Consider the following 27,849-nt stretch of genomic DNA (forward strand, 5'->3'; position numbering starts at 1 on the left):
ATTTCAATCTGTAGGGACTTCAATAGCACACCTTGTGGAGAAACATAAAATCACTGATAGCAACTTGTGGATTTCTGCTTTTAACTGCGCATGTACAGGAGTTATTGTTGGTTTCAGAGAAGTAATGACAGCAAGCACTGACAGTTCCATCATCATTACTATTGCAAAATCTGGGCCATTAAATTGCTTTGTAAATTCCGCTGCGCTACAATCTTCTATCTAATGGGGAAAATTCTGCTGAAGATGTATCAACACACTCTGACATTTTCATTTTTCTCTCAAATTGACATTGCTTTGGAAATACTGTACTGTTGCCCCTTCACAAGATAAATGAGTATGACATCAAGCACAGGTCCACAAATCATTAAATAATTTTTATCCCTGGAAAGCCCTAGTGTATGATATAACATTTAAGATTTATAACCTTAACCTTGCACAAAGTAACATTTACTAAAGATGGACCTTGACAAGATGCAGGTTGATGTCATCTCATCAGTACTTTTACCAACCGGATCTACTTTCCCAAATGGAAATTTCCATTGATAGCAAACTTTTCATGAAGCTAGTTGTTGATCTCTGTGGTGGAAACTGATTTCTTACTGGACAAAGCTTGCTGTACTTTGACTGCTGTGTGTAATACATTCAGCCCTGTGATTAAATCATGTAAAGAATGTGTGCATCAGCTTCATTATTGCTACATTTAAAGGCTGCCTGTCACTTACTGTGCTGTTCAGGATATCTACAAACAGCTTGGAAGAGCAAACCACATTTTCAATGCTGGTTACAAAGTGTTCTGATGAAAGGTGCACACCCGATATATCATAATGTATCTTTGCTCTTTACAGATAATGATTAACCTGTTGTGAATTGCCAGCATTTTCAGTTTATAATTAAGATTGTGATGCCAAGTGGAGTATAAGACAATAATAATGCTCAACTAAAAAGTGACCAAGCTAGACTATTAAAGTATCTGTAATTACAGATTGTTGCCCTATTCTCAATATATTTTATTTCCTTTTCTAAAGATCAGTTGGTTCCTCTCCAACCCCCATAGGTGTGGCACCCATGGGCTCCAATGAAGAACTTTCAAAATGGCCACCAGGAGCTGTCCGATAGCAATCCAAAGTGACTCTTCCCCTGTGAAGAAATGGTCAGCCTCTCCCTGATAGCCACCATTTACCACACAGATACACAATGTGGGGATCTCTGGTGTCACTGAATTGCCTTTTATTTGCTTATTGTAAATTCAGTCTATGTCGACAAACTAAAACTGCAATGTCATTATCAAATGGAAAAAGTATTATGTAACAGGAAATGGGAGAGGGAAAATCCTAAAATTTTCCAATACATTGAAAATAACATGTACATAATAAGCTTATAACCAGAAGCTCACCCTGGACAGGACTACAGAAATGAAGGTACAACTGGCCACCCAGGACTTTAAAAATGGTAAATCTGAAATTTTGAACACACTGACATGAAAAGGCAGACTGTAGGTTCATGTCAATGAGGTCTTGCATTATGAGGTTCCAATTTTAATCTTTCCATGTCGGAGTAGCTGAGTGAACCCAAGAGGGAGAGGTTAAAGTTGCAAAAGGGCCATTGGAGCCTGTACGTGTATCTTGTAACAAGCTAAAAGTAACCTCGACAAAAGAGTAGAAATAGGATCACTAACCGTCCTTCCCACTGTGAAAGGGGATTTTCATGGGAGGATTTGAAAATAAGGATGGCATTTATATAGTGTCTTACTACGATTCTCAGAAATATCTAAAAGTCCAAAATTTCACAAGCAGAAGTTAGATTAATGACCATTTAATCTGTTTTGGAGGAGAGAGAAAGAGAAGATAGGGAACAAAATAAGTAGGTTATTTTGGGAGGGAGAAGGCGAGAAAGAAATAAATTACAAAAAACATTGCTTTTCCTTAGGTTTGCCTGCTGTGTACCTCAACAAGCCTGGACTGATACCCATATCAGTCTGGTAATATCAGTCTCGATATCACTCTTGCATCTGTGTTGTAGCTAAGCAAAATATGTGGTCCAACAAAAGTTGGCAGACAGTACCTTAAACTAAACTGATCGACAGTTAACAAGTATCTCAATACAGAAATTGATACCCTTTGGTATTGCACCCCTACCTAATCTGTCTTCCACTTTGCAAACTGATTTCACGCCAGCAAGTAGGTTGGAGCCAGCTCAAATCAGAACCTGAAAATCTTAAGAAACAGATCAGTTCATGCCCTATAGACTTGTGGTGCCTGTGCAATGAGTAGGTTTACAGTTACACAAGAGAACTGAGCAACATTGCTTTAGGTGGGCAAGCTGACACATCATAAGGCCAAACTTTGGCATCAGTTAAAATTGTTAGCTTCAGAAGTCAAACAAAGCACTTATGAATTGGGATCAATTAGGATGTTTCTGAAAGTATGCAAAAACCCAACCTTGTTCACATCTAGCAACTGCTTGCAGCTCCAGACAAAATTAGCATAAAGCACCTCTCATTTGAGACCATCATATTGCAGAAAAACATCCAATTGCTGGAGAGTTGGTTGGAGCAGAGGTACAGGTAAAACAAGAATACAGTAGGTGTTTTAGAACAGCTATAAACAGATGTAACGAGCTCTGAAACTTACCTTAGGTTTAAAATAAAGTCACATTTGGGAACTACAGTTCCTGGTGGGCTTTGGAATGTCTGGGCATGTGCCAGCTGGGAAATGGCAGCACATGCACAGTTCATGTTTTTTTATGATCTTTGGGTTTTTTGCACATGCGCCAGCCAGGAAATGACTGCACATGCGCAGTTTGACCATTTTCACGTCTTCAGGCCAGGAATTGGCCCTGTACGCAAGCGCAGGAGAAAAGGAAGTAAAGAAGTGAAATGGTGTGAAAGGGCAGGTCAGGTGACTTGAACTGGAGCACCATTGTGCTGAAGGTTTCCCAGGAAGCAGGACACAGGAGGGGGACAGGGAGAAGGTCCCAAACCAAGAAGAAGATCCCAAACCAGGGAGGAGGGCAGAAAGAGGTCCCAGGCTTGGACAAAGACAGGGATCAGAAACAGGTCCCAGAAGACAGTCCCAAGTAAGGGACAAGGAGGTCAGAAACAGATTTGTTAAGAAAAGTTGAGAGAAATGGAGCAGAGCAATAGGCTCCGAGTTAAAGAGAGAGAGCTGTGAGATGCAAACTTGAAGCAAAGAGGGATTGAGATAAGCCCAGAAGATCCAAGGGGGCAGCCAAAGGTTGGTGGTTCTGTGCTGTGGGCCGTAAAGGCAAGGGTACCCTTTTGGAGCAGTGGTGTTCTGTTTGGCACAGCTGAAGATATGAAAGTGGGCTTGGAAGGTGAAGCTCAAGAGTACTTGGAGATCCAAGGGAAAAGAGTCTCAAAAGGCGCAAGATTGAAACCCTGAACATGGATCCTTTTGAAGCCATCTGAATGGGAGGGACGTTTAGAGAGAATTCTGAGGCGTGTTCTTCAAATGTGGAAATTGGAAACCCTTGTGAGAAAGACAAAGTTTCTGTGAGACTGGAAGATACACAATGCGACAAATGTCCAGGTGGGTTGCTGAGAAATCCATAAAATCTGCTTTGGTCAATGTGGGTGTCTCTGGCCAGGCCAGCATTTACCATCCATCCCTATTTTAAGAATCAACCCACATTGCTATGGGTCTGGAATCACACCAGGTAAGGACAGCAAATTTCCTTCCCTAAAGGATATTAGTGAGCCAAATGTGTTTTTACTACAATAGGCAATGGTTTCATGGTCATCATCAGCCTTTTAATTCTAGATTTTTACTGAATTCAAATTTCACCACCTGCCACAGTGGAATTTGAACCTAGGTCCCCATAACAAGGGTCTCTGGAATTCTAGACTAGTAACGATACCACTATGCCACCACCTTGTTGAATAAATGTTTCATTCTTTGTGTTAAAAAGCTCATCAGCAGACTCCTGTGATTTTGTTCAGTAACTTACCTCCAGGTTTCTAAAAAAATGGTAGGATTTAGCGAGCTAGGTTTCACTCTGGGTTCTGATTTGTCCAACATTGACATCAGCTTGGATCACAACATAGAGTAGACAGATATGTACTCTTGGCTTCTAGCTCCAACAACATTGCTACATTAGACTACAGAGACAAATAGAGAAAAGCATTTTCAAAAACAAAGCTGTTTTGGAAGAGCATCAATGTATTTAGAGAATGTGGAATGTGAGAGTGTTAGGCACAGAGTTATTGCAAAACTAAGCACTTTATAAAGAGTGTGCCAAAGTCAGGAATTGGTGCAAGAGAGATTTGTCTGGTATCTATCAAGATGAAATATCATTTGGCAATTTAGAATTTGAATTAAAACTTTAAAACTACTGAAGAAATGGCAAGCTAGTTAAGATACCTAGTTAGCAGAAACTGTCTGTCAGTGGCAGTTAACTGTCAATCAGCTAAAAGTGGTTGCCTGAATAGGTGTCTCAATTACTGTAGCAGGAAGCTAACTTAGAAAGTTGTTCCTTGGATGGGAGTCACTTATATAAGTAAACAACATTTGCTACTGCACAGAGAGATCGCAGAACTAAATGTTTTAGAAAAACAGGGAGTCAAAGTTGGGAATTTGGTGCAAGTGGGAATTTGATGCAGAAAGGAACAAGGTGTTGCTTCTCATTATTTTTGTTTTATTTTCAGGAGCTAGTGAGTGTGTTTTTTTTGTCTAAGCAACAAATAACTTGCTATTATTCAACTTAACTTAGTAACTAATTAGCTAATTAAATAAATACGGTTGGATAGGCATAGAAGGGCAGGGTGGTGTGCAATAACTGCACCATGTAGGACTTTGTGGACAGCATTGCAATCCTGCACAACCATATCTATAGTGTCTGCAGCTTGAGGAACTTGTGTTCAGGTTTGTTAAAGTTGGAGTCTGAGCTGTGGACATTGAAGGGAGGAGGAGAGTTACCTGGGTACTTTGTTCCAGGAGTCACATCTCTTAGGTTAACAGAAGTTTAAAGTTGGTCAATGGCCAGAGACAGGACAGTGTGACCATGAATCAGGCTGGTTTAAGGATCCAGGATGTATTGATGAAAGGGCTTAGCCCTTGACCAACAGGTATACAGTTTTGCTACCTGTGTGGATGAGAACAACGGCTGCAGGTTGGATAGACAAACTGAACACAGCACCTTGGCGCAGGAAGCCATTCAAATAGGGGGAGTGAAAAGTCATAGGTGACGTATAGTGGGGGAAAATAGATATTGCTTTCTGCTATAATGACTGGGAGTTCCAAAGGTTGTGTTGCCTGCCTTCTGCCAGGGTTAAAGACATCTCCTCACAGCTGGAGATGAACTTGGAGTGGGAAGGGGAGGATCCAGTCGTCATGGTCCACATAGGAACCAACGATATAGGTAGAACTAGAAATGATGTTCTACTGAGAAAGTTTGAGGAATTAAGGTCAAATTAAATGCAGAACCTCAAAGTTAATAATCTCTGGAATGTCACCTGGGAAACATGCAAAGGATCAATTAAGATCAGAGAATTAAACGTGTGGCTCAAAGAGTGATGAATGTTTCAATTTTTGGGGCGTTGATAACAGTACTGGGAAAAGAGGGAACTGTTCTGTTGGGATGGGCTCCATTTAAGCCAAGCTGGGAACAGCATCCTGATGAATTGTATCACCAGGGCTCTAGATTAGACTTTAAACTAAAGGGAAATGTATAAATCTAAAGAGAAATGTTGAGGCAAGAGAGTACTGTAATGCTGCATAAAAGCAGAGTGGGACAGGAAGGGACAGAAAGTTTAACAGTAATAGTGCATCACTGAATAAGGTCCTTGCAAAGAATGGTGTTAAGAGATGAAGTTAAAGGATTTTTATCTGAATGCAAAGAACATTGGTAAACAAGACAAATGAACTAGCAGGACAAAGAGTGATAAATGGGTTTGATATAATCGGCACCAAAGAGGCATTGTTACGAGGTGACTAACATTGGGAAATATATATTCCAGGATACTTAACATTTTGAAAAGTCAGGCTGAATAGAGGAGGAGGAGAAGTAGCCTTAATAATAAATGATGTCATAAGGACAGTAGTTATTGTTACGATCCACAGCTGAGATTACCCCTGGATCCCAGAGTGGAACATAGCTTGATAGATCCTAACTTTATTTTCGTTTGTTTAGATACGTGGAGAGTAGCTACTGAACAGAATCACAGAAGTCAGTTGATGAACTTTTAAAAAAGAATAAAACATTTATTCAACAAGAAAAGATGAACTATATTACAATACTCCTTCACCCACAACTATACCTTTACAGATGTATACAGATTTGTAAGGATAACACAAGTTACAAAAGCTACCTGATACCACACAGTTCACAGTAAGTACACAGTCCATGTAGACCAATGGCACCCTGAGGTCAGACACACCACACTCTGAAACCAAGTGACAGATGCCACCCCAAACGGATGCTATGGATCTCTCCCCAACTGCCCCAGACGCTTGTCACACCATGAGCCAACCAGATTCACTGAACTCTGTCCTTCACACGAGGGTTTCGAATCTCCACTCTCCAGGGCCTCGCTTTGGAATCTTCTCCCAAACTGACATTTTTGCTCAGACACCTTCCACATGGTTTTCGAACTCTTCTTCTGATGTTCCTCTTCCCTGGGTCACCACCTGCACTCAAGCTGTCTTCCATGCATTCTCTCTCACCAACTCAGCCTTAACAGTACACCACTACTTCACATGCCCATAGCAAAGAATTACAGACTTTCAGTTGTCTCTTTGAACCTTCTTGCTTCTTGCAAGCCGTTCTCACTTTAAATCTGAAGCTTGGAGCCATTCTCTATGCCCCTCACTCTTAACTTCACTTAACAGGATCTTTTCCCAGGTTCCTGTCCTTCCTTTAACTAGAAGGTCTTCTTTGGACTTTCTCTTCTTCCACTCCCCTGGACTTTTGGGGTTTTTCTTAGCTTGGCACTTGTTATCTGTTCCTTTTTAGGCTACTTCTGCTTCACAGCTGCCTTCAAACCAACTGAACACAAACAGCTTCCAAAATAAAATGCTGTCCTTCTTCTTGTGTATGTGTGTGTCTGGGAGGAATCTGCCTATCTGGCCCCCTGTTGCTAGGTAACAGCACTGTTCTTCTTACTCTTGTGTGTTTACCTTTACTTTATAGGGGTTGTAAATGTCTCATGAGAAATGCAAGCAGCCTTTTAAAGTGAAACTAAAACTCCATTTGACCTTTCTTAACACACAGATACAGAAATACAAATCCAACTTAAACTTTAAAGCTAAAACGCAATCCTAACACCCACAAATACAAGTATAACTTACTTAAGCCACCCCTACTTCCTAACATTAGAAAAAATCTTGGCTCAGAGGTTCAGAAAATAGAATCAGTACGGGTGGAAAGTAGGAACAAGAGTCAGAAAAACTGTTGGAAGTCATTTATAACTTGCCTAACAGTAGTTATACAATTGGACAGAGCATTAAGCAAGAAATAATTGGAGTTTGTAACAAATAATCATGGGGGACTTTAATCTTCATATAGATGGGACAAATCAAATTGGCAAATGGGGTCAACATTAGCCAACCTCCCTTCATGCTGATGTAATTGCCTTTGTTTAAGTTTAAGATCCTTGTTTTGGACTTGAGTACAGCACTCAAACTTAATATGGAATTCAGTGGTACTATGGACACCCTTTCCCAGAGAACGTTTTTACAATGGATAACTTCTTAATCCTGAATACTAGATCTATATTAGCTTTATTCCTAGCTGGTTCCACAATGTATTGTTCTAGGAAACTGTTGCAAAAGCATTCTACAAACACATCTGCCAGACTACTTTTGCCAATTAAAATTAAAATTCCCCACAAATTATTACATTCCCTTTATTACAAGCTTCAATTATTTCTTACTTAATGCTTTGTCTAACCATATAACTTACTAAGAAAGCTAAGGATAGTATTAGATTAAAAGAGGTGTAAAATGTTGAGAAGAATAGTAGCAGGCATGAGGATTAGGAGAGTTTTAGAAACCACCAAAAGGTAGCCTAAAAGTTGTGAAAACAGAAAAAATAGAATGAGAGTAAACTAGCCTGGAATTAAAAACACAATTGTAAGGGGTTTTACAAATAGTAGCTAAAATAAATGCTGGTCTCTTAGAGGAACTACAGAGGGAATGAGGAAATGGCAGAGACGTTGAACAAATATTTTTTGTGCATCTCAACAGGACAAGACACAAATTACATACTTGAATTAGAGGGTAATCCAGAAGCTAATAAAAGTGAGGACCTTAAGATAATTCATATCAGCAGAGAAAAAGTATGAGAAACTTAAGGGACTAAAAGCCAACAAATCCCCAGGCCTACATCTTTGGTTCTCAAAGAAGCAGCTGTAGAAATATTTGGATGCACCTGGTCATGATTTTCCAAAAGTCCCTAGATTCAAACACAGTCCCAGCAGAAAGGAAGTTATCTGTGCAGTTTTGGTCTCCACACTAAGGAACGATATACATACCTTGAAGGCAGTACAGCCAACGTTTACTAGATTTGTTCCTGGGATTAGGAATTTTCCTATGAAAAGCGGCTGAGTAAATTGGGCCTATACCCTCTGGGGTTTAGATGAATTAGGGGTGATTTCATTGAAACATACAAGACTCTGAAGGAGCTTGACAGGGTAGGCACTGAGAGATTGTTTCCCCTGGCTGACAATTCCAGAACATGGGTACACAGTCACAGGAAAATGGTCAATTACTTAGGACTGAGATGAGGAGAAATGTTTTCACTCAAAGGAAATTTCTATCCCCAGAGGGTTATGAATGTTCCACTGTTGAGTATATTCAACTACGGATAGATAGACTTTTGATCTTTCAGGGAATCAAGGGACATGGGGAACAGACAGGAAAGTGGAATTGAGACAGAAGGTCAGCCATGATCATACTGGGGATACGTATTTGGTCTGTTCAACATCATCAACTTAGAAAACAGGATTTAGAAATGCAATATACATTTTTTAATTGTAAACATACTAGTTGACCTACCATGGCAATGCACATGGAGTGTCAAGACCAAGGACACTTTTCAGGTCAAACAAGGTTAGAGATTACAGAAGTAACTGAACGAAAACAGGGAGCAAGGAGGTATAGGGGAGGGGAGGAAGAATTATGAGAACAAGAAGCTGGGGGGAGGGGAAAGATGGAGCAAAGAGGAGGTGGAGGAGAGCAAGGAAAGAGCAGGTATGGGAGAGGGGAATGGGGAAGGGAGAGGTTTACCTCAACTGGGGCTTCCAAGTACAAATTTTGTCTCACCTGGAATGGAAGGGACAGGAAGCGATAATTGTTTCAGCCACGGGGGCTGTTCTTTTTTCCCTTAATGGGGTAGTGGGAGGGCTTATGATTGCTTATTGCCACAATGAGGGGGATGGGGATTGTCATTGACCATCTACATATTGCTGGCTGCTTTACTGTTTTCTTTGACATGTTACTTTCTTTTGCGTATTTTCAAACAAAGTTCAATATTGTGCATTTTCAAGTTTCAACGGCTTTCTAGAACTGTTTTAATTCAGGGAAGTTTTTCTGAGATTGTTGAGATTTTGTCCTTCTGTGCTTTGCACTACTGCTTTCTGTAACACTAAGATAAAAGCAAAATACTGCAGATGCTGGAAATCTGAAACAAAAACAGAAAATGCTCTGAGAAGAGTCATATGGACCCGAAACATTAACTGTCTTTCTCTCCACAGATGCTGTTAGACCAGCATTTTCTGGCTTTGTTTCTGCTTTCTTTAACTCCTGGTTGACTTTCAGTGCTAAGGCTTTTTTCGTTTTTCTATCCAGTTAGTATTTCTTGAAGGTTTTAAGTATGCTCTGTTTGTTTAGTGATTTGGTGATAGCAATGCCATTGATTGTTAAAGAGAGATGGTTAGATTCTCCTTTGTTGGAGATGATCATCGTTTGACAATTGTGTGGCACGAATGTCATTTGCAACTTATCAGCCCAAGCATGAATGTTGTCGAGGTATTGTTACAAGTGGGCATGGGCTGCTTTATTACCTGAAGAGTTGTGAATGGTACTCAGAACTGTGAAATTATCCCCACTTCAGACTTTATGATGGAGGGAAAGTCAGTAATGATGCAGCTGAAGATGAAACTTAGGACACTACCTTGAGGAACTCCTTCAGCAATGTCTTGGGGCTGAGATGATTGGCTTTCAACAACCGCAACAATCTTCCTTTGTGCTAGGTATGACTTCAGCCGGTGAAGCGTTTCCCTCCTAATTCCCATTGACTTCAATTTTGCTAGGGGTCAATCTTGCCCATCCTTTAGATTTCTTGGCATTAGGCCACAATGGTAAAACTTGATCTGGAAGTTAGATGCGGGCTGAAATGAGTGAACTTGCACTTCCTTTAATGTCGCTGGGTCAAAATCCTTGAACTCACTTCCTACACCAGATGGATTACAGCGGTTCAAGAAGATGACTCACCACCACTTTCCCAATGTCAATTAGGGATGGGTGACAAATGCTGGTCTTGCCAGCGATGCTCTTATCTTATAGAAGAATAAAAAAGAAACAAACATACCTCCAGTCTGTGGCTCACGCATGGGCAATTCAATGCATTGTGTAACCTACATCTAGAGCTATATCTTCTGTAGTTTGGGCTAAGCCACATTGTTGCAGCAGAGCAGAGGGAATTGTACTCTGCTTCCAGGTGCACAATACTGGACTTGGGAGTACCTGATGCTGATACTTGGTGCCAGAAAATGGAAATTTCATTCCCAGCATGAACAGCTCTCACTTCAATGAACACAAAATACTCTTTAAAAAAGACTCTTACTAAACTCTCAAGTAGAAGTTACTGTATATCCATGTCAGTTTTAATCACAGTGATCGATATTGAACTCACACTGGCTTCAACACTAAATTAAATTCTAGTCTAATAATCATTATAAATTACACACTCCCTTAATTTGAACATTTTCTGATTTGCTAAATGACATGGGCCAGAATCTTCGGGTTGGTGAGCAGGGGTGGATGCATAAAATGATGTGTGGTGATGTCGGGCTTTCGTCATGACATCACCACGCGTTATTCAGGTCTTCAGTTTGGTGGGCACACAGCGGAGTCAGCTGCGTGCCCACCAAACTGTCAAAGGCCTATTAAGGCCATTTAAAAACTAATTAATTAACTGAGCTGCCTGTCCAACCTTAAGGTTGGCGGGCAGGCGAAGAGACCAGGCAGCCTTTGCATTTATCATGAAACCTCATCCATGGGTGGGATGAGATTTCATGAGGGTTTTTAAAGTTTAATAAAAGTTTTTAATAAAATTCAGTGACATGTCCCAGCTCATGTGGATGACATGACGGGACATGTCTTCAAAATTTTTTTCTTTATTAAAATTTTTAAAAATCACACTAATCTCCCTGAGGCAACTCTATGGCTCAGGGTATTTCTGCGCGCATGCATGAAAGAGCACAGGCCCCAACTCAGCCTACTCCTCCCGCCCACACAGGGAGCACTCAGCACTTTCAGGCTAATTGGCCAGCCCACGTAAAATGGCGGCGCGCAGTTGATCGCGGGTGGCAATCGGCTGCACGCCCGCTCCCCCACAACCCCCACGATGGGGAGAAAATTCTCCCCAAGGAAATCTAGTGCCATTAGCTCCTTTGTATTTAACCTCCTTAAAATCTACCTCTTTGATGGAGCTTTTGATGAATGGACCTAATATCACCTTATGTGGCTTTGTGTCATACTTTGTTTTATAATGCATCTGTGAAATGCCTTGGGACATTTCATTACTTTAAAGGCGCTAGGTAAGTATAAGTTGTTGCTGTTAACAGAATATAAAATAAGAATTAAGTGTTACTAAAATACAGGTTTTGTGCTCAACTTACTCACAAATTATTGATGAATATGAAACCATGCTGTTTCCGTACTGATTCCAACAATAGCTACCTTCTGACTTTTCTCATAAAGTGCCTCCTGACATGTGGGATCCCTTCAATCTCACCAGAGAAATGGAAAGTGATGACTTCTTGCAAAATGCAAGTTACAGATTGAAATAATAACAGCTAATCAAAAGATACATTGCTGGGTGTCTCAGAAATGTTAAAGCTTAACATTTTCTTATAAATAAAATGGATCCTCTATCACTGCAATAAACCTTGCTGTTTTGTAGAAATATAGCAGAAAGATCTCTCTTTGGCAGTGCTTTAAATGTTTTCAAAAAGCAATACCCCCTGTTCCCTTAGTGAATTTGTTGAACTGAATTAAAAGAGCAACACCAATGTGAACCAAAAACAAACACAAAAACAGTTCTGAAGAAGAGCCATAAGGACTCAAAACATTCTGTCTTTCTCTCCACAGATCCTGTCAGACTTGCTGAGTTTTTCCAGCAATTTTTGTTTTTGTTTCAGATTTCCAGCATCCACAGTATTTTGCTTTTATCTAGCACCAATGTGAATACTCTCCTAGAGTATTCCCTCCTCCCCTTATTCTTACACATTAGCAATGACCAATTGGCAAAGTCAATGAAAACCTGTTTTTAAAACGTGAAACTCTGTAACTGAGGATTACTTTCCCTAGTTTCATCCCGTGACTCCATCCACTTTCTGATACAAGTGTAAACTAGCTTCAAGAAAGACACCAGCAAATGTGTTAAAATCAACAAGATCATTCTAGTTTTCTTTCAGGAGCTTTGGTGCAACACATCTACTGTATTATCAACCATAACAGAATACATCTGAGCAATTCAGTTTCACTTACACCTTCTGTTCTCCCTCTTTCCTTCCCATCCTTCGAAGTGAAAGATTTCAGTCCTTCTCCTTCCAAAACCTTGGGAATTTGGAAACTTAATGGGTAGCATATTATGGTAACTATTGTGACACTAGACCAGCAGAGCGTGTTGACATGTATATTAGGAATGAGGAAAGCACCCTGGGGCTTTTTATAGTTTATTGGATCCCCGCTGTAGCATAAAATCACAATATGAGTAACACAGTCCTGGCTTTGGAAACATTGTAAAAATGACTACTTCAAACCATCACATTTCCAATAAACCTTTTATGCAGCAGAAATAAATAATCATTATATTGTGAATTTACGGGATTATTAATTCAAAAGATTTTTGAATCATTATACTATTTTGACAGCTGTGGCAACATAGCTGACAACTGATCAGGGAATGGATGTGCAGAAAAACTAAAGCATACTTGAGCAGTTAATATTTATGCTTTTCTCTTACCTGCTCTGAGCTCATCTTCTGCAAATCTTCTTCCCACGTTGCCCTGTTGTTATCAATTCCATATGCTGGGGGTGGTGTCAATCCTTGAAGAATCTGTGAGTCGCGGTCCTGACACAGAGCTGTGAGGTGTCCTATGTACAGCTTCAGTTTACTGCGATTCTGGTTCAGTTCCAATAGTGAATGGACGATCTGCTGGGGAGAAAAAAAAGGTAGGAATAAGCCAGCAAAAATAGGGGTATGTCACCACAGAAAATATGGCCATCACCATTAGAACAGGCAAAGCATAGAGGCCGTCACCATAAAGCTAATACTTAAAAGAAGCATGGGAGGGAGAGGGGAGAAAATCTGCAACACAGCCACATACAGAAATCTATAAATGAACATAAAATAATGAGTTACTGACACCCAACATCACATAAAGAATTATGGAAGGATCTAAATCTCATGACAGCTGTCACAGTGCCTCCTACCAAACAAAAGCAACAAAATCAAGGCAGCATGATAAAATCACAATCATTTTAGAACAATGAAGGTGTGATGATTTGAAATAGGAGGCTTCCCCACCTTCTGCGCTCTTTGGTTTGTTACCTTTAATGTGAGAGTTTCATTTCTGATCATTCCTAATTCTGAAAAACCTAACTGTTCCCACCACCATCATCACCAAACTGTTCTGTATCAAACAAGAAACAGAAGATTCTAAATTTTATATAGCACCTTTCATGACTCAAGATATTCCAAAGCACAACACAGCCAACAAAGCATTTTTGAAGGGTAGACATTGTTGCTTTGTAGGCTATAAAGTTTTCCAATTTCCCCACAGCAAGATGATAAATGACAGAATATTCTGTTTTCAGTGGTATTGGTTGAGGAATAAACATTGGCGAAAATACCAGGACAACTTCTCTGTTCTTCCTCAAAAAATGTCAAGGATCTTGGTTTAAGAATACAAGCATACAAGAGGTTATTCTAAGACTTTATTATATACTGTTCAGTCCACATCTGGAAAATTGTGTTCAATATAGGTCGCTAGGCTAGAAAAAGGACATATACGAATTGGAAAGGATATAGAGAAAAAGAACAAGAATTATGCCAAATACAATAGAGATGAGATATGGGTAAGGATTATAGGATCAAGCTCTATAGTCCAGAGAAAAAGTTAAGGAGAGAACTCATTCAAGTGTATAAATATTCAGTGGTACGAATAAGTAAACACAGACTGTTACTTTGAAGTGTGTCAGGCTTGCAGTACGAGAGGACTTAAATTTACATTAGTGCAAGTAAATTAAACCAGACATTAGAATGATTTTTTTTAAATTCAGAAAAGATAAATGTTTGTAATAATCTGCTTTGCAAGGTAAATGAAACTAGAAGTATTCAAAAGGCAGCTGAATGCTTGTCTGAAAGAATTAAGTTACTTGATGAATGATTCTAATTGGCTAAATGTCCTACAAGGTTTGTATATTCATTTTGAGCTAGCCCCATGTATTGGGTAAATATTTTTACGAGGACTGGTGCTGTATCTCCTCAATCACAATTTGATTTTTATTTTACTGAAGATGTCACTGCAATCAGGGTGGTAGCCATGTGTAAACAAGAATAATTTATACATGAAGGATAAAGGTGGTAATTAGGAGGCTTTTCCTTTATACAATTCCATGCAAGCACAAGCACAAACAAATTCTACACCAATGCTTCACGATATTCCCGGGAAATAGAACATTGAGATAATTATAACAAAAACAGAATTACCTGGAAAAACTCAGCAGGTCTGGCAGCATCGGCGGAGAAGAAAAGAGTTGACGTTTCGAGTCCTCATGACCCTTCGACAGAACTTGAGTTCGAGTCCAGGAAAGAGCTGAAATATAAGCTGGTTTAAGGTGTGTGTGTGGGGGGCGGAGAGATAGAGAGACAGAGAGGTGGAGGGGGTTGGTGTGGTTGTAGGGACAAACAAGCAGTGATAGAAGCAGATCATCAAAAGATGTCAACCACAATAGTACAATAGAACACATAGGTGTTAAAGTTAAAGTTGGTGATATTATCTAAACGAATGTGCTAATTAAGAATGGATGGTAGGGCACTCAAGGTATAGCTCTAGTGGGTTTTTTTTTAATTTTTTTTTTAATTTTTTTTTTATATTTTTTTTTATATAATGGAAATAGGTGGGAAAAGGAAAATCTTTATAATTTATTGGGAAAAAAAAGGAGGAAGGGGGAAACAGAAAGGGGGTGGGGATGGGGGAGGGAGCTCACGACCTAAAGTTGTTGAATTCAATATTCAGTCCGGAAGGCTGTAAAGTCCCTAGTCGGAAGATGAGGTGTTGTTCCTCCAGTTTGCGTTGGGCTTCACTGGAACAATGCAGCAAGCCAAGGACAGACATGTGGGCAAGAGAGCAGCGTGGAGTGTTAAAATGGCAAGCGACAGGGAGGTTTGGGTCATTCTTGCGGACAGACCGCAGGTGTTCTGCAAAGCGGTCGCCCAGTTTACGTTTGGTCTCTCCAATGTAGAGGAGACCACATTGGGAGCAACGAATGCAGTAGACTAAGTTGGGGGAAATGCAAGTGAAATGCTGCTTCACTTGAAAGGAGTGTTTGGGTCCTTGGACGGTGAGGAGAGAGGAAGTGAAGGGGCAGGTGTTGCATCTTTTGCGTGGGCAAGGGGTTGTGCCATAGGAGGGGGTTGAGGAGTAGGGGGTGATGGAGGAGTGGACCAGGGTGTCCCGGAGGGAGCGATCCCTACGGAATGCCGATAAGGGGGGTGAAGGGAAGATGTGTTTGGTAGTGGCATCATGCTGAAGTTGGCGGAAATGGCGGAGGATGATCCTTTGAATGCGGAGGCTGGTGGGGTGATAAGTGAGGACAAGGGGGAACCTATCATGTTTCTGGGAGGGAGGAGAAGGAGTGAGGGCGGATGCGCGGGAGATGGGCCGGACACGTTACAACCATTACAAACCCACCGACTCCCACAGCTATCTCGACTACAGCTCCTCACACCCCACTTCCTGTAGGACTCCATTCCATTCTCTCAGTTCCTTCGCCTCCGTCGCATCTGTTCCGATGATGCTACATTCAAAAACAGTTCCTCTGACATGTCCTCCTTCTTCCTTAACCGAGGTTTTCCACCCACGGTCGTTGACAGGGCCCTCAACCGTGTCCGGCCCATCTCCCGCGCATCCGCCCTCACTCCTTCTCCTCCCTCCCAGAAACATGATAGGGTCCCCCTTGTCCTCACTTATCACCCCACCAGCCTCCGCATTCAAAGGATCATCCTCCGCCATTTCCGCCAACTTCAGCATGATGCCACTACCAAACACATCTTCCCTTCACCCCTCTTATCGGCATTCCGTAGGGATCGCTCCCTCCGGGACACCCTGGTCCACTCCTCCATCACCCCCTACTCCTCAACCCCCTCCTATGGCACAACCCCTTGCCCACGCAAAAGATGCAACACCTGCCCCTTCACTTCCTCTCTCCTCACCGTCCAAGGACCCAAACACTCCTTTCAAGTGAAGCAGCATTTCACTTGCATTTCCCCCAACTTAGTCTACTGCATTCGTTGCTCCCAATGTGGTCTCCTCTACATTGGAGAGACCAAACGTAAACTGGGCGACCGCTTTGCAGAACACCTGCGGTCTGTCCGCAAGAATGACCCAAACCTCCCTGTCGCTTGCCATTTTAACACTCCACCCTGCTCTCTTGCCCACATGTCTGTCCTTGGCTTGCTGCATTGTTCCAGTGAAGCCCAACGCAAACTGGAGGAACAACACCTCATCTTCCGACTAGGGACTTTACAGCCTTCCGGACTGAATATTGAATTCAACAACTTTAGGTCGTGAGCTCCCTCCCCCATCCCCACCCCCTTTCTGTTTCCCCCTTCCTCCTTTTTTTTCCCAATAAATTATAAAGATTTTCCTTTTCCCACCTATTTCCATTATATAAAAAAAAAATAAAAAAAAATAAAAAAAAAAATAAAAAAAAAACCCACTAGAGCTATACCTTGAGTGCCCTACCATCCATTCTTAATTAGCACATTCGTTTAGATAATATCACCAACTTTAACTTTAACACCTATGTGTTCTATTGTACTATTGTGGTTGACATCTTTTGATGATCTGCTTCTATCACTGCTTGTTTGTCCCTACAACCACACCAACCCCCTCCACCTCTCTGTCTCTCTATCTCTCCGCCCCCCACACACACACCTTAAACCAGCTTATATTTCAGCTCTTTCCTGGACTCGAACTCAAGTTCTGTCGAAGGGTCATGAGGACTCGAAACGTCAACTCTTTTCTTCTCCGCCGATGCTGCCAGACCTGCTGAGTTTTTCCAGGTAATTCTGTTTTTGTTTTGGATTTCCAGCATCCGCAGTTTTTTTGTTTTTATCTCTATTGAGATAATTATGACTTCTTTGGTTGACAAGAAAACGGCATGAATTGTATGCATTGCCACTGGTTTGATAACAGCTGCTGGTCTTCTCTGTGAACTGCTCTACTTCAACCAATGTATTTGTGAATACTATGAATGCCATCAAGAAGCCCAAGATAGGGGTGGAAGATCTTAGCTGGAGCTCTTGATCACTCCCAGTGTAACCACACTGCCATTGGGGGAAGATAAGAAGAGACAAAGAGAGAGAGAAAAACAGAAATAGAGAAAGAGTAGGTCTGGAAAATTTGGCTCCTTGGTGCCTGTTTCTTAATGTTATTTTGCCTCCAAAGTGGCAACAGCGGCCTGTGCCAGCCACGCTAGATGCCATTTTTGTGAGGGTGTTAGTATGCATGCAGGAAGCATCCCTGGAAAGCAAAATAGGCAGATTGTGATTCTAATCAGTGTACAATGCCGATTTGAAACCGGCATTTTGTTATCCAAGAGCATAATCAACTACTTTCAGGTTAGTTGCTTATTGATTTTTACTGGCTGTTGTTGGGTTAGTAGAAGTGTTTTGAGATTTGTACTGTTATTTAAAGTTGGTGAAGTCTACAAGGATGGTGTGGCACATGGTTAAGATCTTGGTTCTCACTTCAAGGGTTTGCTCAGACACCATCATTGCTATTTAAAGGGATCATCAGCTATCTTCAGTATAGTTGCTGACTGATTCTACTGTCTGTTGCTGTGATTGTAAAAGTGGGGTTTCTAGAGCTCTTTAAAGTTTCTAAAGCTTACAGGGAGTGGTGTGGCATGCCCTGAAACACTTTGCCCAAACTTTAAGGATTTTGCACAAACCACTTGCTCCCTGATATAGGTGCAGTAGTTTGTTTTCCCCATGGACCACAGCATGGAGAATGAGCAACAGTGACACAAAGCAGGACAAGCTGCTGGCAGAGGAACAGGACAGGAAGAAGGGCTACTCAGCAGCAGGCCATATGTAACAGGGTGTTCAGGGAGCAATTCTTCTACCTGAATCTCAGGGAGGAATGGTGTGTCAGATGTCACCTCTTCATTAAGGATCTCTTCACTAACATCTGATACCTGTTGAACTAAAACTGCAGCTTTAGAGGAGGTTTAATGGCTGTGAAGTGCCATGAACTTTAATGCGCCTGGCTCTTCCCAGGCTGGAGCGCCAATATTCCTAATATCTTTCAGTTTGTTGTCCACTGTTGCATAATAGAGCTCACTGCAGTTCTGTATTCCAATGGGGGTGAATGCATTTTATTCTCTCATGTCAGACAGCAGCACCTGGCATTGTGATAATTTCAGGTATCTCCATGTGCAGGGTGCCACTGACTGCACGCATGCCACTTTGCAGGTGCCACAATTCAACTCAATTAAAAGAGATTCCTGTCCCTCAAAGTCCAGTTGCTGGGCAACCATATGTAGTGTATTGTATAGGTCAATTCCTGGTACCCTGGCAACATTCACGATGCCTTAATTCTGTGGCAGTCCACCAAAACATTTGTGTTTGAGCCTCCATCACAAACCAAAGAGTGGCTACTGGGCAACAAGGACTGTCCTTTGATGACACGGCTCATGACTTTTGTTGAAAAAGGCAAATGCATGTGGACAGCAGGTATGCAAGGTCATCGGGGCCAGACTCACGACATTGACTGTGTAATGACTTGACGTGCCAAACAGATTTCTACTTGAAACAGATAACTTATTTCAGAGAGCTTTTCAGAAGCTACATGCTTGAACCAGGTCCTCGACTAAAAAAAACCATGCCCCGCCCAGATTATCCGGGTTTAGGGCTCATTGGTCAGAGTCTCCAAGAACAATCACGTGATTCCTGATAGCCAGTAGGAAAGACTATACCTTCACTTACTATATTTCCTCCCCCTTTAGTTTTTTTACACTTCCTATTTACAGAGAACAGTTGAATAACGCACAACATACATGTATATACAAGTCAGGTAATTAAAAATTAAGTGTCTGAGGTGGTTTCCTTATTCAGTTAGAGCGGTGCAGCTCTGCCACTTGAGGTTATTTCACTGGATCAACATGATCAGGAACTGCAGACCCAGATACATAACTAGAAAGTGGCAGTTCAGAGTTTGGCAACTGTACAGAGGCATCAGGCATAACTATTCTAGGTCAATCTGTCACCTCAGGGATTAATGGTTCAAAGTTAACCATAGATGGAATAGCTGGTTATAGGAAAGTCTCTATTCCTATGATCCACATGTTTTTGAACAATTCTGTCTTCCACTTCCACTTGGAAGGACAAGGGACCAATTTTTGAGACAATTATACCAGGAACTCATCAAGGTCCACTTCCAAAATTACGCATGAAAACTGTATCTCCTACAATGAACCTCCGAACTTTGCTATGAATATCGTGATTCAATTTTTGATTACTCTGATTTTTCTCTACTTTCCCTTCTAAATTTGGAAACACCAAACTTAACCTTGTACACGGGCAGCGTTTCATCAATAATTCAGACAGTGTTAAACCTGTAGTTGAACGAGGCATTGTACAATAATTGAGAAGAAAGCAGGAAAGTCGAGTTTCTACAGTACCTTCGGAAAACCTCTTCATTCCAGATTTGAAAGTATGCACAGCTCTTTCAGCTAAACCATTTGATGAGGGGTGATATGGTGCTGTTTTAATATATCTGATTCCATTTACAATTATGAATCTTTGAAACTCTGTACTGGTAAAGACTGTACCATTATCTGAAACAATGACTTTCTGTAGGCCATATATACTAAAACAATGACGCAGCTTTTCAATAGTTGCGCTCGATGTCGGTGATCTGACATCCCACATATCCATCCACTTAGAATGCGCATCTACAGTCAATAAAAATTTGATACCTAAGAATGGTCCAACATAATCAATACATAGTCTAAACCATGGTCAACCAGGCCACTCCCATGGATGCAGTGGAGCTGAAATAGGCAACGTCTGTTGTGCTGACACTGTGTTGTTGCTGACACTGGAGATAGTACTTGACCACACTTTCAATGTCATTGTCTATGCCTGGCCAGCAGACATAGCTTCGTGCAGGCATTTTCATCTTCAATTTGCCTGGATGTGCATCGTGAAGCACTATCAAGAATGGTTCTCTTCCTTGCAAAGGGATGATGACTCTTGATCCCCACAACAACATTTCATCTTGACTACTTAACTCTGTTTCACGGGCATGGGATGGTCTCATCTCTTCAGACACTGGTGAATTTGACCACCCTTGCAACACAGGGCTTTGGACTTTTGACAAAATTGGACTTCTGTTAGACCAATTCCTAATTTTCTTCGCACACACAGGCGAAGAATCCAAGGAATTCAGTACAAGCACAACTTCTTGTGGCACTGGAGCATGTACAATGCTTTCTGGTAATGAGAGATGACTTAAGTGTGTCCGCATTTACAATATGCAAGCCAAGATGGTGCATAAAGTTATATTCATACACAGATAATATCAAAGCCCACCGTTGAATTCTTGCTGATGCTATTGGCTTTATCCTCACTGAATAAACACATTAATGGTTTATGGTCAACACAATGGTGAAATGTCATCCATGCAGGTACCGATGGAAATTCTTCACTCCAAATATCACTGATAAGCCTTCCTTTTCTTGTTGGGAATAACCCTTCTCAGCTACAGAGAGATTCTCGAGACATAACCAATGGGCCTTTCTGATCCATCTTCCATCCTATGTGATAACACAGCTTCCACACCATAAGGAGATACATCACATGTTAATACCAATTCTTTCAATGGGTCGTAATGTATCAGTAAATATGATGACTCTAATAGCTTCTTCACTTTTACAAAGGCTATTCCTTGTTGTGAATTCCATGACCAATGATGATTCTTTATCAACAACAAGTGTAATGATGCTAACACTGTTGACAAGTTTGGCAAGAAGCGGCTATAATAATTGATCATGTCTAAAAAAGACTTGAGTTCAGTTACAATGGATGGAGAGGGCGCCTCTTAATTGCCCTAACTATCTCTTCTAATGGATACAATCCCATGGCATCCACCCTGTGACCCAGGTTAGTAACTTCTGGCGTTTGGAATGTACATTTCTCTTTCTTTAATCATACACCGACTTCCAAGAATCTTCTTAACACCTCTTCCATGTTGGCCAAATCTTTGGCTTCAGTTGACCCTGTGATCACAACATCATCTAGGTATACTACTACTCAGGGAAGTCCTTGCAAAAGACTCTCCATTGTCCTTTGAAAATTGCATATGTAGATGATACTCCAAGGGGTAGGCAGGTATATTGATACAGACCCTTGTTGACCCGTGTTGCTGGTTACATCCCTCTAGACGTGCTATCTAGCTCTAACTGTTGGTAAGCATGGCTCATGTCAGTTTGGTGTAGGATTTGCCTCCAGCTAGTTTTGCATACAAGTCGTCTATCCTCCAGATAGGATATTTATCTAGTTTGGCTGCCTTGTTCATGATCAATTTAGAGTCCCCACAAATGCGTATAGTTTGGTCAGGTTTCACCACTGGGATTATGGGCACTGCCCATTCCAAAAATTGGACTGGTTGGATGATGCTTTTTCTAGCCAGCACAATTCTGCATCCAGCTTCTCCTTTAGGGCATAAGGCACAGGTCTGGCCTTAAAGAAACGGGGTGTCGCCTGAGAATCTACACATATTTTTGCTTTTAAGTCTTTTAACTTTGCTAATTCGTCATGAAATACACGGTTGTATTTCCTTAACAGTTCAGGAACTGCTCCTGTTCTCAAGTGAAATATTTCAGACCAGTTGAGCTTAATTTTTTGTAACCAGTCTCAGCCCAGAAGACTAGGTCCATCACCTATAACTATGATCACAGGAAACTGGGCTGTCTCTCACCCATAGGGCACAGGTACTGTGGTGATGTCCTTTACCTGTATGGATTCTCTACTGTATGTCTTCAATTGAGCTGTTGTTTGGTCTAGATTCAGTGGCTGGGGACCTTCATTTAGGTATTTAAATGTGTGGTTGAGACTCCCGTACCTTCCTCCATTATTAGTGGCTTCCCATTCACTGGAATCGTGATCGTAACACATTCAGTTTTGCTGCTGTGACATTGTGCAGGGAAAAAATGTCGGGATCGGGCAGCTCAGGTTCTGTTATATTATTCACTCAATCATTTTGGCTGCCTTATGGGCTGTTTCGAGTTTGCCCTACATTGCTCTATTATGTGATGTTTCTTATGGCAGTAATGACATTCTGCCTCTTTGAATCTGCAAATGTCCGGCACGTGGTTACCCCCACATCGATAACAGATTAACTTTGGAGTTGCTGCTGAAATGTTTTTCTAGCAGCAGAGATCGCTGCTGTGTCTCTGGTTTTCGTGCTACACCTGGCGATAGGTTCCCAATCCCCATGAAGATTTGCGCCATACATTCCAGAATTAGTTATACTTTCTGTAAAGCCTGCGAGTCTCTCACAGCACTTACCATGGCTAGTGCTATTTCCATGGTGCCCTTCAAATCGATGTTGACTTCTGCATGTAAACGGCACTGAATGGTGTCATCGTGAACTCCACAAATAAATCGGTCCCGCAGCATATCATTGAGTGTACCTCCAAAGTTGCAGTGTTCAGTCAACTGTTTCAACTTCACTATTTAGGTTGCAATGAACTCTCCCGGGGCCCTTACTCCGGATCTAAACTTAAACTTCTGCATTATTTCGGATGGCTTCCACTGAAATTGCACCTTCACAATGTCTACCAATTTGTCAAAGGACTTTGAATTGGGTGCGTTCAGGGCCATCAGACTGCAGATGATATTGTATGTCTTGCTGCCACATACATTCAAAAGGACTGCTTTCTGCTTCTCCTCTATGGTAATTTCATTCACCACAAAATAAAAACCAAGGCGCACCATATACTGCCTCCAATCTTCCATAGTTGTGTTGTAAGGATCAATTCTGCTGAAGAGTGACATGACTAGTGAGTATACTTTTCTATTTTCTTAAGATCTGATGTACTCACATAAAGCGAGGTGCAGCATCGGAGCTATTTTACCCTCATCGCCAAAGGTAATGACTTGACGTGCCAGACAGGTTTCTACTTGAAACAGATAACTTTATTACAGAGAGCTCTTCAGAAGCTACATACTTGAACCAGGTCCTCGGCTAGAAAGCCATGTCTCCTTGGATTACCCGTGCTTAGGGCTCATTGGTCGGCGTATCCAAGAACAATCATGTGACCTCTGATAGGTAATAGGAAAGACTATACCTTTACTGACTACAGACTACCATGGCTATCTGGTCCCAGTGACTTCACAAAATTTGTCTAGATGATCTCCCGGCCCTCCTTCTCCCCACCTTCTGCATCAAGGCTTTTGTGAAGCGCTGCAAAGTCTTAGAGCTATATTATGTCATAATTGAGTGTTCCCCATGTTAAAATCACTTTTAGAGCAACTTCCTGTACCTGGTCCAAACACAATGCACCTCCTCTTTAAGAGGTGTATGCTAGCTTTAAAAAATGTAGTTAGCTCTAAGTGGTACTAGTCGCTCTGGCGGATCATATGTCTGGGAGACGAAATGCCTGTCCTGCCAGCCTCAGTTGTCTCTCTGTCATGTTGTTCCGCAGGCACCTCTGACCAGTCCTCTGTAGCACTTCTTCGTTTTTGATGCTGTCTCTCCATGTGAATCACAGAATCCTAAATAGGCAGCGCTGGCGGAAGATGTTCAACTTACGTGCAACACCTTTGCTGTTCTGCTCCATGTCCCTCTGGCATAGCTTGCAGTTAGTACTTCCATGGACATGCAGCTTTGTGGCTGTGTTGTTGGTGTTGGATTCTCAGACCGTATGGACCTGTTCAATCCTTGTGTGGATGTCGATCTCTACATTGCCCTCCCTAGAGATGTTTCCTAGGTCGGGGAAGTGGTCAACGTCCTCGATGTTCTGTTGCCTGATGGTGATGTGGGGGCCTTGTTGCTGTCCAGTCATCATTGTCTTGGTCTTCTCGCAGCCGATGCGTAGACCAACCTTGGCACTGCTACTCTCAAGACTGGTAGTCATGTCTTGGAGTGCCTGTGATTCTTTGGCCAGCAAGGTGATGTCATCTGTGAATTCCAGGTCCCTCAACTGGTGGTGTTTCACAGGATACCAAGGTCTGCACCCACCATTGCCTTCCTCATGGTGAAATCAATAACCAAGAGGAAAAGGAATGGGGAGAGTATGCAGCCTTGCCATACTCCTGTAGTGATGTTGAAGGAGTCCGTGGTGTCTGTGCTGGTCTTGACATAGCAGCTGGAGTTGCGGTACAATATTTCGAAGATGTCAATATATTGCTCATGGATGCCGTACTGTCTTGCGATGTATTAGAGTGACCCCCGGCATCAACTTACCCACCGTCATCTACCAGCCACAGCCCTTTTCTTTTGGGGATGTCCAGGTGAATGTGCACATTCCCTACCTTCCCGAAAATCCCATCCTCAGCCACATTAACCTCCCCAACCACCTCCTTCCCATCCCATCCCCAGGGTCTGTGATTGCCTCCGGGTCCCCACCAACCACCCTTGCCATCCCTTCCACCTATACTGTCGCAGCCTCACCCACACACCCTATCACTTCACTCTCCCCTCTGTCATTCTCACCATTTCCTCCTTCCATGCTCACCCTCAGTTCACTCCCTAGGAGGCAGTCATCGACTCCACAGACCCCTCCCTTGCACATTCACCTGGACATCCTCCCCTCCAGACTCCTTCCTCCCTTGGAACTCCTCCCCCCCTTGGAACTCCTTCCCCAATTGGAACTCATTTTCCCCTTGCAGCTTCCCACCCGGACTCCTTCCCCTCACTGGATTCCTTGCCCCCCACTGGACTCCTTCACCCCTCTTAGTCCTTCCCCCTTCCTGACTCTTTCCTCCACTCTTAGTCCTTCCTCCCTCCAGACTGTTTCCTCCCCCTGGACACTTTTCCCTCTTTGGACTCCTTTTCCTCTCTGAACTCCATTCCTTACATCTTCCTCCCCCCTTGCATCTACTTCCCCAGTTGCCGTATTCTCCCCGTTACCCCCTCTTCTCCCTATTACTCCCTCCCACTTTCCACCCTCACCCCCCAACACATTTGTTCCCCCCCTCCCAACCTCACCCCCCTTCCTCCACCCACCTGACACACCTTCCTCTCCCAATTGAACCTAGACCTTCCTCTCTCTGCAACCCCCCCCAACCCTGGTACATCTTCCTCTCCCACTCATAGCTGGACTTTCCTCTCCACCCTCTCTGTGATCATCCGTGACAGACCATGGCCAGGACACTGGAGTCCCAAAACAGACCCTCAACCGTGATTTTGCACCTTCTGTGAGCTGCTTCATGTCGGAGCCATGTCCATGAGAATCTACCCAGAATGTAATGCATGTGTTCCTCCAGGGTCCCATTGTTGTTGGGCTGCAGCATCTTCTGCTTCTCAGATGTCCGCGATGTGAGCAAGGCCCCGACGGTAAGTCCTGACCTCTGCACGTCATACGGCGTGCTTTCCTGCCGACGTGGTGGAAAATTTGACATGGGGGATGATTCCGGCGAGCTGGGCTTATAATGATATGCAGAAGTATTACAATGGAGTTCCTGACATCCAATGTTGGGGAACACGGCCTGCCATTGACGGGCAGAGCAGAAGATTCCAAACTAGTTTCATGACGGTGTGAAACCGATTTTTGGCCTTCTCTCTGTATTATTTGCTCACGCCCAACATCAACGGGGCCGGAAACTTCCACCCTATAGTGAGTTCCCAAACTCAATTTGTTATCCCAAGGTGGTAGCAACTTATGATCTGATGCTTTTCAGAGGAAGAGAGGGAAAATTGGTACAAGAATGACCTTAGTTCACCCTCAGACATCATCTGACAACCAGTTTTAGAGAAGGATGCCAGAGAGCCTGGAGCAGGATTTCCTGTCAAGTCTTACAGCCAGAGAAGATGTCTGGCATAAAGAAAGCCAACAGACGAATAGGAAAGAAAATGCTTTAAAAAATATATACAGCCTCTGCTCCTCAACACATACAAAACAAAGTATGAATAAAAATAATTACTCACCCAATTTTAGGGAAAGTGCCTCCAATGCCTTTTCATGAAATTATTCTCTTTTGTTCCCTTTCTATGAAAATCTATTTATTTTAGAGCAGGATATATTTTTACTGTAACAGCTGGGAATTGCAGTTCACCATGGCAGTGTGAAGGAGAATTAACAAGAACACACTTAACAGAGACAATCACTTAAATATACAGTACTACTAAATGGAACTCTGCTGATGGCAGTTAAGTTCCTTTATGGAGGTCTAAGAAACCTTGAAACACTTTCTTCCAGTAACACAATCACACTTCAATGTTTAAACAAAAGTATTCAAATGATCAAGAGCAATACAAAATGTTAAATTTAACAGTAATTCTCTTTAACTTAAAAGTGGTAGTGATGACAAAATGTCCCTCTTCAAGTTTTGACTGTCTTTTCTTTTATCTAAATTGCAAGGAAGAAAATCATGTTTGAAAACAAATTTTGTTTTTGCTAAGCATCAACATCATCAGCTTTTGTAATGCTGAGCCAGCTAGCATAGACAGTCTGTCAACACGGCATGGCCCCTGATGATGCTAGTGCTTCATAACTGATGTCATTTTCCAGGTGAATGTAGGCTGGAAGGTGCGGAATTTCAAAAATGTTTCCAATAGTTCAGCATACAAAAAAATGCAGTGGTTTGTAAGTATCAGCCATCTTTGACTGCTCCAAGTTGCTCAGTGCCCATACAACAACTTAATGCAGTTAATGGGAAGCAATACATCAACAATGAAAATATTGTGCCCATCAAACATTGCCACAAAATTCCAATGGCTGGAGTCAGGTCTCCAAGTTGATTTTTGTTTTATTCCATTTGAGTTTAAACTTCCACCTGCTGAAGTATCCTATGGTGTTCACCATTTCCTAGGCCAAGAGGACAGGGAAGAATCTGTTCACTGGCTCCTTTTCTGTAACTGGTTACTGCAAGTTTTTAAGAAAGATTTGGACTGAATTTTTTCCTCCTTCATTCACTAGGTCCCTGCTCCAAAACTTCACATGGTCCATCTCCAACACTTCCCTTCCCTTCCTTGACTTCCCTATCTCCATTTTTGGTGATAGACTGTCCACCAATATTCATTACAAGCCCACCAACTCCCATAGCTACCTCGACTACAGCTCCTCACACCCTGCTTCCTGTAAGGGCTCCATCCCATTCTCTCAGTTCCTTCACCTCCGTCACATCTGTTCCGATAATGTCGCTTTCCAA

General features: G+C 42.1%; 1 protein-coding gene across 9 annotated transcripts in view; it reads right to left on the reverse strand.

Annotated features, from left to right (window-relative positions):
• Nucleotides 1–27,849, reverse strand: part of erc1b (ELKS/RAB6-interacting/CAST family member 1b) — a 1,202,158-nt gene that overhangs the window by 42,270 nt on the left and 1,132,039 nt on the right. For 5 of the 9 annotated variants that reach the window (XM_041215843.1, XM_041215846.1, XM_041215841.1 and 2 more), the window contains one exon: nucleotides 13,207–13,398. In XM_041215843.1, the coding sequence (XP_041071777.1) occupies nucleotides 13,207–13,398 (192 nt within the window). The remainder of the gene's footprint in view (nucleotides 1–13,206; nucleotides 13,399–27,849) is intronic. The other 4 variants (XM_041215847.1, XM_041215845.1, XM_041215842.1 and 1 more) reach the window with 1 other exon arrangement.

The sequence above is a fragment of the Carcharodon carcharias genome, chromosome 21 (assembly GCF_017639515.1).
Source record: "Carcharodon carcharias isolate sCarCar2 chromosome 21, sCarCar2.pri, whole genome shotgun sequence".
NCBI lineage: Eukaryota > Metazoa > Chordata > Chondrichthyes > Lamniformes > Lamnidae > Carcharodon > Carcharodon carcharias.